Source organism: Somniosus microcephalus, chromosome 4, assembly GCF_052327205.1.
Source record: "Somniosus microcephalus isolate GS21.2 chromosome 4, FLI_Smic_1.0, whole genome shotgun sequence".
Lineage (NCBI taxonomy): Eukaryota > Metazoa > Chordata > Chondrichthyes > Squaliformes > Somniosidae > Somniosus > Somniosus microcephalus.
Window position 1 is genome coordinate 226747740 of NC_140990.1, and position 13808 is coordinate 226761547.

At 48.3% G+C, this 13808-nt stretch overlaps 1 protein-coding gene across 1 annotated transcript in view; it reads right to left on the minus strand.

Annotated features, from left to right (window-relative positions):
* wdr75 (WD repeat domain 75) overlaps positions 1-6345 on the minus strand; it is a 51500-nt gene extending 45155 nt beyond the window's left edge. The window contains exon 1 of the mRNA XM_085985894.1: positions 6218-6345. Within this exon, the coding sequence (XP_085842020.1) occupies positions 6218-6318 (101 nt within the window). The 5' untranslated portion in view covers positions 6319-6345. The remainder of the gene's footprint in view (positions 1-6217) is intronic.
* Between the last annotated feature and the right edge of the window lie 7463 nt (positions 6346-13808).

Here is a 13808-nt window from a genome sequence, read left to right on the forward strand (position 1 = left end):
TGCAGCCATGTTTACTGTAAATACGGTTTGCTCTAGAAGAGTATATAGTAATAATGGTGCTTTTACTGTTATACTCTATTATATTAGTATATAAAATAAGGCTTCAATTTTAATCTCAAAACATTTACAAATGTTCAAGTGTCAGCCATGGCTCAGTGGGTAGCACTCTCTCCTCTGAGATTGTTCAAGTCCCACTCCAGCAACTTGAGCACAAAAATCTAGGCTGTCACTCCAGTGCAGTGCTGAGGGAGCGCTGCACTGTCGAAGGTGTGTATGTACCTTTAAGAGAATAACTGGTCTCAGACTGCAGTACCGGCAGTGACCACCCCTGTATAAAAGGCGCTAGTGAGCCTCTGCTTTTAGTTTCACTATTGACTTCCACCAGTAAAGACTTATTTTGTTCCACTCCTGCAGTCCGTGTCTCAATTATTCACGGACGTAATACTGGCGACGAGTAAGAAACGAACTTACCTGCAACTCGGCAGCACCTCAGACAACGTTTTTGAAGGTCGAAGCCAGAAGAAAGAAAAAAATAGAATCCACAGAAACTCGAGAAACGGGCGTCGACCGTGGGCAACCGCCCTCCAAATTGTCGGATTGAAAACTTGCAGGAGAGACTGTCAAGAGCCAGGCTTGGTTCCCCAGTCTGTGGTTTCCCAGCTAATCGGGCTGGTGGCAGGTAGTGCACTGATCCTTCCTGGGCTGCGGCGGGCTAGAGCTCGATCGGGTGGCTCTGTAACAGGGCCGGGCAGCGAGTCGGGAAGCAAAGAGAGAGAGAGGGTGGAGCACACAGGGCGCAGCCGGTGCTTCGAAGCCGGGCAGCGTTCGGACCTAAGAAGAGGGAGGGAAGTGTCCCAGAGGGTCCGCTCCACGACGGGAAAATAATTTAAAAAAAATATTAAACGCGCAAGAAACCGTGGAAAGCAGCACTAACAACAGCGGGGAAGAAGGCAAAGCGCGGGAGGTGCCATTTTAGATTTGCAAGATGCCGAAGACTGGCTGTATCACTGCTTTTGATAATACAATAGAGGACTGGACCACGTATGTGGAAAGAGTCGAGGTATATTTCGAGGCAAACGAAATAGCGGAGGAGAAAAAGGCATCGATATTGCTAAACTTAATGGGCGCTAGAACGTACGGCCTATTGCGGGACCTGATTACTCCAGCCAAACCGAAGGCGAAGAGTTTTAATGAAATTGTTGCTGTCTTACAGGAACACCTAAACCCTGCACCGCTGTTGATAGCAGAAAGATTTAAATTCCACAGGAGAACTCAGCACAAAGATGAGAGCAATGCTGAGTATCTTACGGAACTACGCAAGCTATCAAAGCACTGCCAGTTCGGAGCAGGACTGGCAGATACCCTACGGGACAAATTTGTCTGTGGACTCCTGAGTGAAGGAACACAGAAGAAGTTACTCGCAGAGAAAGAGCTGACGCTAGATAAGGCTTTCAGCGTGGCAGTATCGTATGAAGCAGCAGTCAGGGGAGCTGCAGAAATTCAACAAAAATCACAGGAATACGGCACCCACGAAATGACACGGGGATTTGCAAAATGTTATCGCTGCGGCAGAACTAACCATGACCAGAAGGACTGCTGGTCCAAAGACAAAATATGCAGGCAATGCGGGAAGATGGGACACATTGCACGAGTTTGCAGGTCTGGGAAGAAGACCAGCGACAACAAAAAGGCTACTAAGGAAGCGTACAAGAAAGTACAAAAGATGACGGACAGTAGTTCCGAAGACCAGATGAGCGATAGTGAATCCGGGAACAGGAGACTAAGCTGTCTCAAACTTCACAATGTAATCGCAAAAGAGGATCACCGAACCATTTGGGTCACCCTCACGATAGCAGGGTCCCAAGTTAAAATGGAATTGGATACAGGATCAGCGCTAACCGTCATGAATCGACGAGACTACGAGCGGCTATTTTCACACATACCCTTGAGAGAGACATCCATCGTCTTGACGACGTATACGGGGCAAAAAGTATACCCCAGAGGAAAAGGGTGCCTGTCGAATACAACGGCAAGAAAATACGGAAATTGTATCTCTACATACTGCCAAATGGTGGACCACCGTTACTGGGACGGGAATGGATCAGGAAGATAAACTTAGATTGGCACTCCATTCATGCAATGACGGTGGACGGTAAAAAAGATGAAGACGTCACTCCTGGACGATTGTCAACAATCTTAGCTAACGCCAAAGAGGTATTTCAACAAGAACTGGGCACGCTTAAAGGCGTAACCGCCTCGATAAAAATAGAAGAGAATGCAGTTCCCAAGTTTTTCAAAGCAAGACCGGTACCATATGCAATTCGCCCAGCCGTCGAGGCAGAGCTGGAGAATCTGGAGAAGGCGGGCGTGTTGTCTAAGGTCGACTGGAGCAAGTGGGCGACACCCATCGTTCCTGTCATGAAGAAAACGTTAAGCAATAAGTCCGGGGAGCCAAGGAAGATTCGCATCTGTGGGGATTTCAAGGTGACAGTGAACCCAGTCCTTCACACAGTACAATATCCTCTTCCAAGGATAGAAGACATCTTCGCCTCACTGTCTGGAGGGAAGCGTTTTACAAAAATTGACCTAGCACAAGCATATTTGCAGATGGAGGTTGAAGAGTCCTCTAGGAAGTATCTCACGATAAACACTCACAAAAGGTCTTTACCAGTATCATCGATTGGTATTCAGAGTAGCATCGGCTCCGGCGATATGGCAAAGAGCGATGGAACAAGTCCTGCAAGGGATTCCGGGGACTCAGTGCTACTTGGACGACATCCTTGTGACAGGTGAAGATGACAGTGAACACCTTAACAACCTAGAACAGATGCTCACTAGACTACGGGAACATGGGCTGCGAGCCAACCGCCCCAAGTGCGAATTTTTTAAGAAACAGATATCGTATTGTGGCCACGTGATTGATGAAGAGGGGTTACATAAGTCCCCTGACAAAATTGAAGCGGTTGTTAAGGCCCCAGCGCCTGAAAATGTGTCGCAACTGAGGTCATTCCTCGGATTGGTGAATTACTACCATAAGTTTTTGCCGAATTTGTCGACAATTCTGCACCCACTGAACGCCCTGCTACGAACGGGAGTAGCATGGAAATGGAGCAATGATTGTAAGCGGGCCTTTCAGAAGAGTAAGGACTTAATCACTTCAAGAGAAGTATTGGCTCACTACAACCCAGCACTGCCGATTAGACTGGCGTGTGATGCGTCTCCCTACGGCATTGGGGCGGTACTGTCACATAAATTCCTTGATGGTTCAGAGAGGCCGATAGCTTTTGCGTCACGCTCGTTAACTTCTGCCGAGCGTAACTATGCCCAGATTGACAGAGAGGCCCTCAGCCTAGTGTGGGGGATGAAGAAGTTCAATCACTACCTGCACGGTCAAAAATTTACTCTACTAACCGATCATCAACCTCTTGTCTCCATTTTCAACCCTCAGAAGGGCGTACCGATAATGACAGCACAACGGCTGCAGAGGTGGTCCCTTTTCCTAAGGGCACACCAATACGACATTGAGTACAAAGGAACTAAACAGCATGGGAATACTGATGGATTGTCACGCCTACCGTTGCCGGCGGTGGAAGAAGACCTTGCAGTGGATCCAATGGAGTTATTCCACTCGACCATAGTCGAATGTCTCCCTGTGACGAATGCAAACATAGAAAAGGAAACACGGAATGACCCGACACTATCACGGGTCTATGATTTAGCGGTGAAGGGATGGCCAGCACATGGCGAACCACTGCTGCCAGCATTCTCGCCAAGAAGAGAACAGTTGTCAGTGTGCAGAGGAACCTTGATGTGTGGATCCAGAGTAGTAATTCCACCTAAGTTGACGGATAGAGTGCTCAATGAGCTTCATGAGGGTCATCTGGGTGGGGTAAAAATTAAGAACTTAGCCAGAGCGTTTGTGGTGGTGGCCGGGAATCGATAGAGAAATCGAAGAGATGACCAAGAGCTGTGCAGGATGCCAGAAGGTCCAAAACGCCCCACCACAAGCTCCTCTACATCCATGGGAGTGGCCCTCATCTCCATGGCAAAGGGTGCACATTGATTTTGCTGGTCCCTTTATGGACTCGATGTTTTTAATTGCGGTGGATGCACATTCAAAGTGGCCAGAGGTAATAAAAATGTCCTCAACCACCACAGAAAAAACTATCAGTTTTATGAACCATATTCACCAGGAATGGGCTGCCTGAACAGATTTGCTCTGACAATGGACCACAGTTTGTGTCTGAAGAGTTCCGGAGGTTCTTAAAGAACAATGGTGTTAAGCATTACACATCTGCCCATATCATCCAGCCACTAATGGACTGGCCGAGAGGTTTGTCCAAACATTCAAGGTGGCTATCAAGGCAATGTGTAATGAAGATATACCCCTACAACACAAGGTGGACAACTTCTTGTTTGCCTACCGGAATGCGACACATGCGGTTACCAACCAAACTCCAGCCATGATGTTCTTCAATCGAAGACTACGATGCCGCTTGGAATTGGTTAAGCCAAACGTCCGAAGAGATGTGGAGAACAGGCAGTTTCAGAATATGAATGAAAGGCCGACCAGGAGTTTTAAGATAGGTCAACCAGTTTTGGCCCGGGACTACCGCACTGAGAAATGGCAGCCAGGAACGATTTGTACACGACAAGGACCTCTCATGTATACCGTGGATGTTGGGGAGAGCATTGTAAGACGCCATGCTGACCAGATTCTAGAGTCACTGGAAAACGTCAACTCCACACCACGATCTGATACACCTGGTAATGAAATCGACGTTCCAATTGCAGCTACCGCAGAACCGGTAATATTGGAAGCAGATGAACTAAACAACGACATTGATCCCGACTCAACATTGCCAGAAGAACCTGATACCCCCAAGAGGCGTTATCCAGACAGAATCAGGAAGCCTCCTCAAAGACTGAACTTATAATTGCTTAAACTTAACCAATGTATCTAGCAACAGTAATTGTGGTTGTAATTAGTTATCATTTAGTTGTTAAATGAATGTTATGTACTGTTTATCTAAAAGGGGAATTGTTGTGTATGTACCTTTAAGAGAATAACTGGTCTCAGACTGCAGTACCGGCAGTGACCACCCCTGTATAAAAGGCACTAGTGAACCTCTGTGTTTTTAGTTTCACTATTGACTTCCACCAGTAAAGACTTATTTTGTTCCACTCCTGCAGTCCGTGTCTCAATTATTCACGGACATAATAGAAGGTGCCGTCTTTCGGATGAGATGTTAAACCGAGACCCCGTCTGCCCTCTCAGGTGGACATAAAGAGCTCATGGCACTATTTTGAAGAAGAGCAAGGGAATTATCCCCAGTGTCCTGGCCAATATTAATCCCTCAATCAACATAACAAAAACAGATTATCTGGCCGTTATCACATTGCTGTTTGTGGGATATTGAGGTGCACAATTGGTTGCCACGTTTTCTACATTACAACAGTGACTATACTTCAAAAGTACTTCATTGGCTGTAAAGCACTTTGGGACATCCTGAGGTCATGAAAGGCGCTATAGAAATGCAAGTCTTTCTTTTTATGAGATATAAAACTAGAAAAATCCAATAATAATTTAAAAACATTAATTCTTAATTTAATCAAGAACTTAATCAGTTATGCTAGAAAGTGGACAAGTGTGTAAATATTTATCGGGATTTGGGGGAGGGTAGAAATCATAACAGGACGCTCCCAGGCTTTCCAATGTTGTTCTGCGATCAGTTAGTAGGCTAACCTGATTGATCACAGCTAAAAGTGAAACTCATAAATGCACACGGACAAATAAAATGATCTTGTAATTTAGAAATGAGGATAATCAGTCAGTAGTAAACTGCAAAGCAGGAATTAGACAATTATAAGTTGTAAGAACAGGCTTCATGGTAAAATTAGTGCATCCACTTGCATCATACGAAGCTACCATTGCAACATATACACTGCCAGCGGTTCTCACAACACCTGGATTCAGAGAGACAGACACAGTCGGCCCTTCGTGCCTCTCCCAGCTGCAGCTCTAAATCAGAGCCACCGACTGCACTCCGCCCGGGAGTCAGAGTGAAACCAGGCCGATTCCCACAGCTCCATCCCACCGCCGGGAGCCTGCAGGCACCGCGTGGCGGGGAGCACCTTCTCCTCAGCTGGGTCCCCGCCCGCCGCCTCGGATCGAGCTCCGGGCCCGGTACTGACACGCTGGAGGAGCAGCGCTCACCTGCAGTCGGCCGAAAAGACGGGCCTGCGGTAGTTGATGCAGCTGCCGCCGCAACGGACCACGCGAACACCGTCCGAGCTTGCTCCTTCCTCCATCTTCATCTGACCCCTGACGTCACACAGCCCACAAACACCATGTGGCGGGGAAGAAGCAGAACACTGGAGCAGAGGGGCGGGGCTTAGCGCAAGTGAGTGACAGGAGAGGGGCGGGGCTTAGAGCGAGTGAGTGACAGGAGAGGGGCGGGGCTTAACGCAAGTGAGTGACCATGAGAGGGGCGGGGCTTAGAGCAAGAGAGTGACAGGAGAGGGGCGGGACTTAGAGCAAGTGAGTGACAGGAGAGGGGCGGGGCTTAGAGCAAGTGTGTGACCGGAGAGGGGCGGGGCTTAGAACAAATGTGTGACCGGAGGGGCGGGGCTTAGAACAAGTGCGTGACAGGAGAGGGGCGGGGCTTAGAGCAAGTGAGTGGCCGGAGAGGGGCGGGGCTTAGAGCAAGTGCGTGACATGAGAGGGGCGGGGCTTAGAGCAAGTGTGTGACAGGAGAGGGGCGGGGCTTAGAACAAGTGTGTGACAGGAGAGGGGCGGGGCTTAGAGCAAGTGAGTGACAGGAGAGGGGCGGGGCTTAGCGCAAGTGAGTGACCGGAGAGGGGCGGGGCTTAGAACAAGTGAGTGACAGGAGAGGGGCGGGGCTTAGAGCAAGTGCGTGACATGAGAGGGGCGGGGCTTAGAGCAAGTGAGTGACAGGAGAGGGGCGGGGCTTAGAGCAAGTGAGTGACAGGAGAGGGGCGGGGCTTAGAGCAAGTGGCTAGTAGGGGGAAAGGGAAAAAATTCTGGGGCTGTGGCGAAAGAGCATGGGAACGGGTTAATTGGCGAGCTTTACCAAAGAGCCGGCAGAGGCACGATGGGCTGAATGGCTTCCTTCTGTGCTTCTATCATTCTACTTCCATGGCCACAAAGCATACCCTTTATCCAGTTGTTGCTATTAAGTAAAAACTGTAATATAGATGTGTCATTTTTTGTGTACCCTTTCAGCAAACATTTCTATTCATGTGCAAAAGTGGCTGTTTCCTGAAATGTATTTTGTCACTATTTATGGGTGTAGCATATCACTGAGATTATTAAACTAAAATTTTTTCAACATACAAAAATTCAGAGCCTTAGAAAAACATCTGGTTAATTCTAACACTTTGTATATTTCAGATACCTCAACAATATGGAAATAGTGGAACTTGTTCAATGGGCCCCTGTCCCTATTTGGACCCAATGCACATGTGTTACAGTTCAAAACCTGGACAAGATTAATATTTAATTTAAAACATTGCAGTAACCTAAGGGAATTTTTAAATTGGATGGACCCTTCTCTAAGTGTATTTAGATTAAAGCAGTTACTTAAGAAAGTTTAGGAACTTAGGAACAGGGACCCATTGAGCATGTTCCACCATTTATAAACAATTCTCTCAATTAGTTTATTTAAAGGTATTGACATTACAAATAGAACTTTCTGGAGCATTGCGATGGAACAGCATGATTAGACGTAGTTTTTACAATTGTGTTGTTGCCTGTGTGAGGTTGTTGATTATGTCCTATTTGCCCATAATGCACTTCCTTAAGACAAAGACCTGCAACTTCTGCAGAGGAAGTTTTTGAAGAAAATATTGTGTCTTTAGTATGGATCCAAAAGATCTGTTTTTCCATGCCCAGTTGAAACAGGATTGAGACCAGCCAAACCTTTTTTACTTAAGGCTCTCTGGGCTAGAAATTTATGTACTTACCACCACTCCATAGCGCCATGAAATAGCGATAAAATGGCGACCACTGCTCTTTTGCCAGCTGGCGGCAGGTCCCACAGCGGCCGCCATATTGCTCTCCTCCTTTACGCTGCTGGTAACTGGCAGCGCCCTGCAAAAAAAATGGCGGCATGGTAACGTCAATCAGAGTGCAATGTGAACTTAACAACAACAACAACAACAACAACAATTTGTATTTATAAAGACAAAAAGTTTGACACCAAGCTACATAAGGAGAAATTAGGGCAGGTGACCAAAAGCTTGTTCAAAGAGGTAGGTTTTAAGGACTGTCTTAAAGGAGGAACTAGAGGTAGAGAGGCGGAGAGGTTTAGGCAGGGAATTCCAGAGCTTAGGGCCTAGGCAACAGAAGACACGGCCACCAATGGTTGAGCAATTATAATCAGGGATGCTCAAGAGGGCAGAATTAGAGGAGCGCAGATATAGATACATAGATACATAGAAGATAGGAGCAGGAGTAGGCCATTCGGCCCTTTGTGCCTGCTCCGCCATTCGATGAGATCATGGCTGATCCTTTAATTCAGTATCCCGTTCCCGCCTTCTCTCCGTAACCCTTAACCCCTTTTGCCCGTAGAAATATATCTAATTCCCTCTTAAATATATTTAATGAGCTGGCGTACACTGCCCTCTGTGGCAATGAGTTCCACAGGTTCACCACTCTCTGAGTGAAGAAATTCCCCCTCATCTCTGTCCTAAATGGTTTAGCCCTTATCCTTAAATTATGTCCTCTAGTTCTGTTCTCACCCGCCAAGGGAAACATTCCTTCTGCATCCAGTCTGTCTAGACCTGTCAGAATTTTATACACTTCTATGAGGTCCCCTCTCAATCTTCTAAACTCCAGTGTGTACATCCCTAAACTACATAGTCTCTCCTCATAGGTCATTCCCGCCATTCCTGGTATCAGCCTGGTGAATCGCCGCTGCACCCCCTCCATGGCAAGAACATCCTTCCTCAGATGAGGCGACCAAAACTGTACACAGTACTCGAGGTGTGGTCTCACCAGTGCCCTGTACAGCTGCAGCAAGGTATCCCTGTTCCTGTATTCTAACCCTTTTGCTATGAAGGCCAGCATACCGTTTGCCTTCTTGACCGCCTGTTGCACCTGCATGCTCGCCTTCAGTGACTGGTGTACAAGAACACCCAGGTCTCTCTGTACTTCCCCCTCTCCCAATCTATTGCCATTTAAATAATAATTTGCCCTCCCGTTCCTGCACCCAAGGTGGATAACTTCGCACTTGTCCACATTATAGTGCATCTGCCATTTATCCGCCCAATCGCCCAGTCTGTCCAAATCGCTCTGGAGCTTCCTGGTCTCTTCCTCTGAGCCCACCCCCCCTCCTAGTTTAGTGTCGTCTGCAAATTTGGAAATGCTGCATCCGACTCCCTGATCCAGGTCATTAATGTAAATTGTGAACAGCTGGGGGCCCAGGACAGATCCCTGTGGTACCCCACTTGTTACTGCCTGCCATTCAGAAAATGAGCCGTTTATTCCAACTCTCTGTTTTCTATCTGACAGCCAGTTCCCTATCCACGCCAAAACTTTCCCCTTTATCCCATGAGCCTCAATTTTCCATGCTAATCTTTTATGTGGGACCTTATCGAAGGCCTTTTGGAAGTCCAGGTACACCACATCTGCTGGCTCTCCCTCATCTATTCTACCAGTTACTCCCTCAAAAAATTCCAATAGATTAGTCAAGCACGATTTACCCTTTGTAAATCCATGTTGACTCTGTCCTATCCTGTCCCCATTTGCTAAGTGCTCCGCTATTTCATCCTTAATGATGGACTCCAGCATTTTGCCCACAACTGATGTAAGGCTTACAGGTCTGTAATTACCTGCTTTTTCCCTACCCCCCTTTTTGAATAGTGGGGTAACGTTAGCTACCCTCCAATCCATCGGCACTGTTCCCGAGTCTAATGAATTCTGAAAAATCATCCTTAGTGCATCCGCTATCTCTAGGGCCACCTCCTTCAGTACCCTAGGATGCATGTTATCAGGCCCTGGGGATTTGTCCACCTTCAATCCCTTTAGCTTCCTTAACACCATATCCTTAGAGATATTGATTTGCGTCAGTTCCTCCTTTGCCAATGTCCCTATTTTTCCCGATATCCCAGGGAGGTTTTTTGTGTCTTCCTTCGTAAAGACTGACCCAAAGTATGCATTTAGTTGATCTGCCATTTCCTTATTTCCCATTATATATTCCCCCGTATCTGACTGCAATGGACCAACTTTGGTTTTCACCAGTCTTTTCCTTTTGATATACTTATAAAAGCTTTTGGAGTTAGTTTTTATATTTTCCGCCAGCTTGTTTTCGTAAGCTATTTTGCCCCTCTTGATTATGCCCTTTGCCCTCCTTTGCTCTATCTTAAACTGTTCCCAATCTTCCGCTCTGGCGCTTTTTTTGGCTATTTTATACGCCCTATCTTTGGATTTTATGCTGTCTCTAATTTCCCCTGTTATCCACGGTTGAGTCACCTTTTTAGATTTCCTTTTATGCCAGATTGGTATAAACAATTTTTGCAATTTTGTCATTCTATCTTTAAATGTTTGCCATTGTTTATCTACCTCCAGTCCTCCCAGGAACGTTGTCCAATCAGACCTACTCAGTTCCCGTCTCATGGCATCATAATTCCCCTTGTTTAAATTCAGGACCTTAGTCTCTGAGTCAATTTCTTCGCTCTCCATTTCGAGTGAGAAATCGATCATGTTATGATCGCTCTGACCCATATCTCGGGGTTTGTGGGGCTGGAGGAGATTACAGAGAAAGGGAGGGGTGAGGCCATGGAGGGATTTGAAAACAGGGATGAGAATTTTGAAATCGAGGCGTTGCTTAACTGGGAGCCAATGTAGGTCAGCGAGCACAGGGGTGATGGTTGAATGGGATTTGGTGTGAGTTAGGACACGGGCAGCCGAGGTTTGGGTGACCTCAAGTTTACATAGCTAGAATGTGGGAGGCCAGCCAGCAGTGTGTTGGAATATTCAAGTCTAGAGGTAACAAAGACATGGATGAGGGTTTCAGCAGCAGATGAGCTGTAGCAAGGGTGGAGATGGGCGATGTTACGTTGGTGGAAATAGGCGGTCTTAGTTACGCCATGGATATGTGGTCGGAAGCTCATTTTAGGGTCAAGTATGACACCAAGGTTGCGGACAGTGTGGTTCAGCCTCAGACAGATGTTAGGGAGAGGGATGGAGTCAGTGGCTAGGGAACGGAGTTTGTGGCGGGGACCGAAAACAATGGCTTCGGTCTTCCCAATATTTAATTGGAGAAAATTTCTGCTCATCCAGAACTGGATGTCGGACAAGCAGTCTGACAATTTAGAGACAGTGGAGGGGTCGAGAGAAGTGGTGGTGAGGTAGAGCTGGGTGTCGTCAGCGTACATGTGGAAACTGATGCTGTGTTTTCAGATGATGTTGCCAAGGGGCAGCATGTGGATGAGAAATAGGAGGGGCAAAGGATAGATCCTTGGGGGACACCAGAGGTAACGATGTGGGAGTGGGAAGAAAAGCCATTGCAGGTGATTCTCTGGCTACGATTAGATGTATAAGAATGGAACCAGGTGAGTGCAGTCCCACCCAGCTGGACAACGATGGAGAGGCATTGGAGAAGGATGGAGTGGTCAACCGTGCCAAAGTCAAGAAGGATGAGGAGGGATAGTTTACCTTTTTCACAGTCATAAAGGATGTTATTTGTAACTTTGATGAGAGCTGTTTCGGTACTGTGGCGGGGCGGAAACCTGATTAGAGGGATTCAAACATGGAGTTGCGGGAAAGATGGGCATGGATTTGGGAGGCGACAACACATTCAAGGACTTTGGAGAGGAAAGGGAGGTTGGAGATGGGGCAGTAGTTTGCAAGGACGAAGGGGGTCAAGGGTTGTTTTTTTGAGGAGGGGGTGATGACAGCAGATTTGAGGGAGAGGGGGACAGTACCTGAGGAAAGGGAACTGTTAACAATGTCAGCTAACATGGGAGCGAGAAAAGGAAGTTGGGTGGTCAGCTGTTTTTTTTTATTCGTTTATGTGATATGGGCATCGCAGGCAAGGCCAGCATTTATTATCCATCCCTAATTGCCCTTGAGGAGGTGGTGGTGAGCTGCTTTCTTGAACCGCTGCAGTCCGTGTGGTGAAGGTACTCCCACAGTGTTGTTAGGTAGGGAGTTCCAGGATTTTGACCCAGCGACGATGAAGGATAGGCGATATACTTCTAAGTTTGGTGGGAATAGGGTCGAGGGAGCAGGAAGTGGGTCTCATGGACATGATGGCCCCGATTTTCGGGCAGCCGTCAGGCGGCTTTTCATGCGGCCGTGTTCCGAAAATCGCGGAAAAAGCGGGTCGGGACCCCCCCCGCCTGATTCCCCGCCTCGTCCGACTTTCGGGCCACCGTTTCCACGCGCTCCGCTTCAGTCCCGCCCGCCGCTGGCGGGACTGCTCGTCGGCACACTAATCACCAATGATCACCTTGTTAAGGACGATTTTCCCGTGCTGTTGCGACTTTGGGGCTTTCCCCACCTGAAACCCACCTGCGGGGAACCCCGCCGATGAGAGCTGGCATGAAAACAGCTGGCTTGCTTGCTTGCAGCAGCAGGTCGCTGAGGGCTGAAGATATTTAAAGAGGCAGCATTTGCAGGCTGCAGGACCTTGTTGATCAAGGCTTGGGGGAGCTATTTGAAGCCTTAGGAGCAGCTGCAGAAAGTTGGAGCCTCACACACTTCTTCAGTGTGAGCTCCTGGGAAGCCCCTCTCACCACCCTAACTCAGGACCTCCTCAACCGAGGCATCTGCTAGAAGCATGGGAGGCCTTTGGCACCGTCCCTTCCTGGCATTAGAGGATCTCCAACAGCAGAGGTGGCAGCAGGATGATTACCAGGAGCACCAGGCTGCTGCTCACTCACCTGAAGCTGCACAAGCCAGAAGGGGCCAGCGCTTGGAAGTGGCTTGAGAGCACCTTGCTGTGCTTTAGGGGGCCAGTGGGACCCGCTTCTGCACTGGCAGTCCTACTCAGAAGGACTTCCATGAAGATCTGGTTTCTCTGTTCAACAGATGGCCAACGCTCCTCAAGAGATGTCATTCTCTTATGAGCACTCACCATGTTTTCCGTATGCTGGCAAGTTATCTCCTCCATGGAGGTTGCCAACCTTTCCATGGTGCTGCGTTCATGCACCAATGACTCCACAAAGGCTCTGCTCATGGTCACTATGGACTCCTCCATTCGCTCCACACTCGCAGTGACCCTGGAGACAAAACCTGCCAGAGACCCCTGCATCTGTGCATGGAGATCCATCACCTCTTCTCTTGCGGATGGACCCAGAGACAGAGGGTCGAGATGCAGCGCAGCTGAGCTGAGCTGGCAGAGCCCTGCGCCCTCCGACGAGGACTCTCCACTGCTGTCCCTGTCTCCAGAATCTGCTGAGGCTCACTTGTCAGCTGTGAAACACCAGGTGACAACACTACTCTATGTCCCAAAGGTCCCCCCGAGGTGTGAGTGTCTGCGCTGGTGCTGGGTGCGCTTACTTCTGCTGACGCTGCACCCTCAGAGGTTGGAGCTTCCTCTGAGGAGTCTGGCTGCACAGCCTCTTCCTCCTCCACAGTGAGGACGGGGGCTCTGGATGGTACTGTGGGGGAGTAAAGGAAGGAGTTACAGATGTAATGCCAAGGTTCCTCTGGTGACTCCCAGCGAGTTGGCATCTGCTGACACCTGCATCCGTTCAGCATTGGTCTCAGTGGGAGGCCTCTTCCTCCCTGACCTAAGGAAGAGGACCTCCCTGTGGGCCCTAACCCCATCCAATAATGC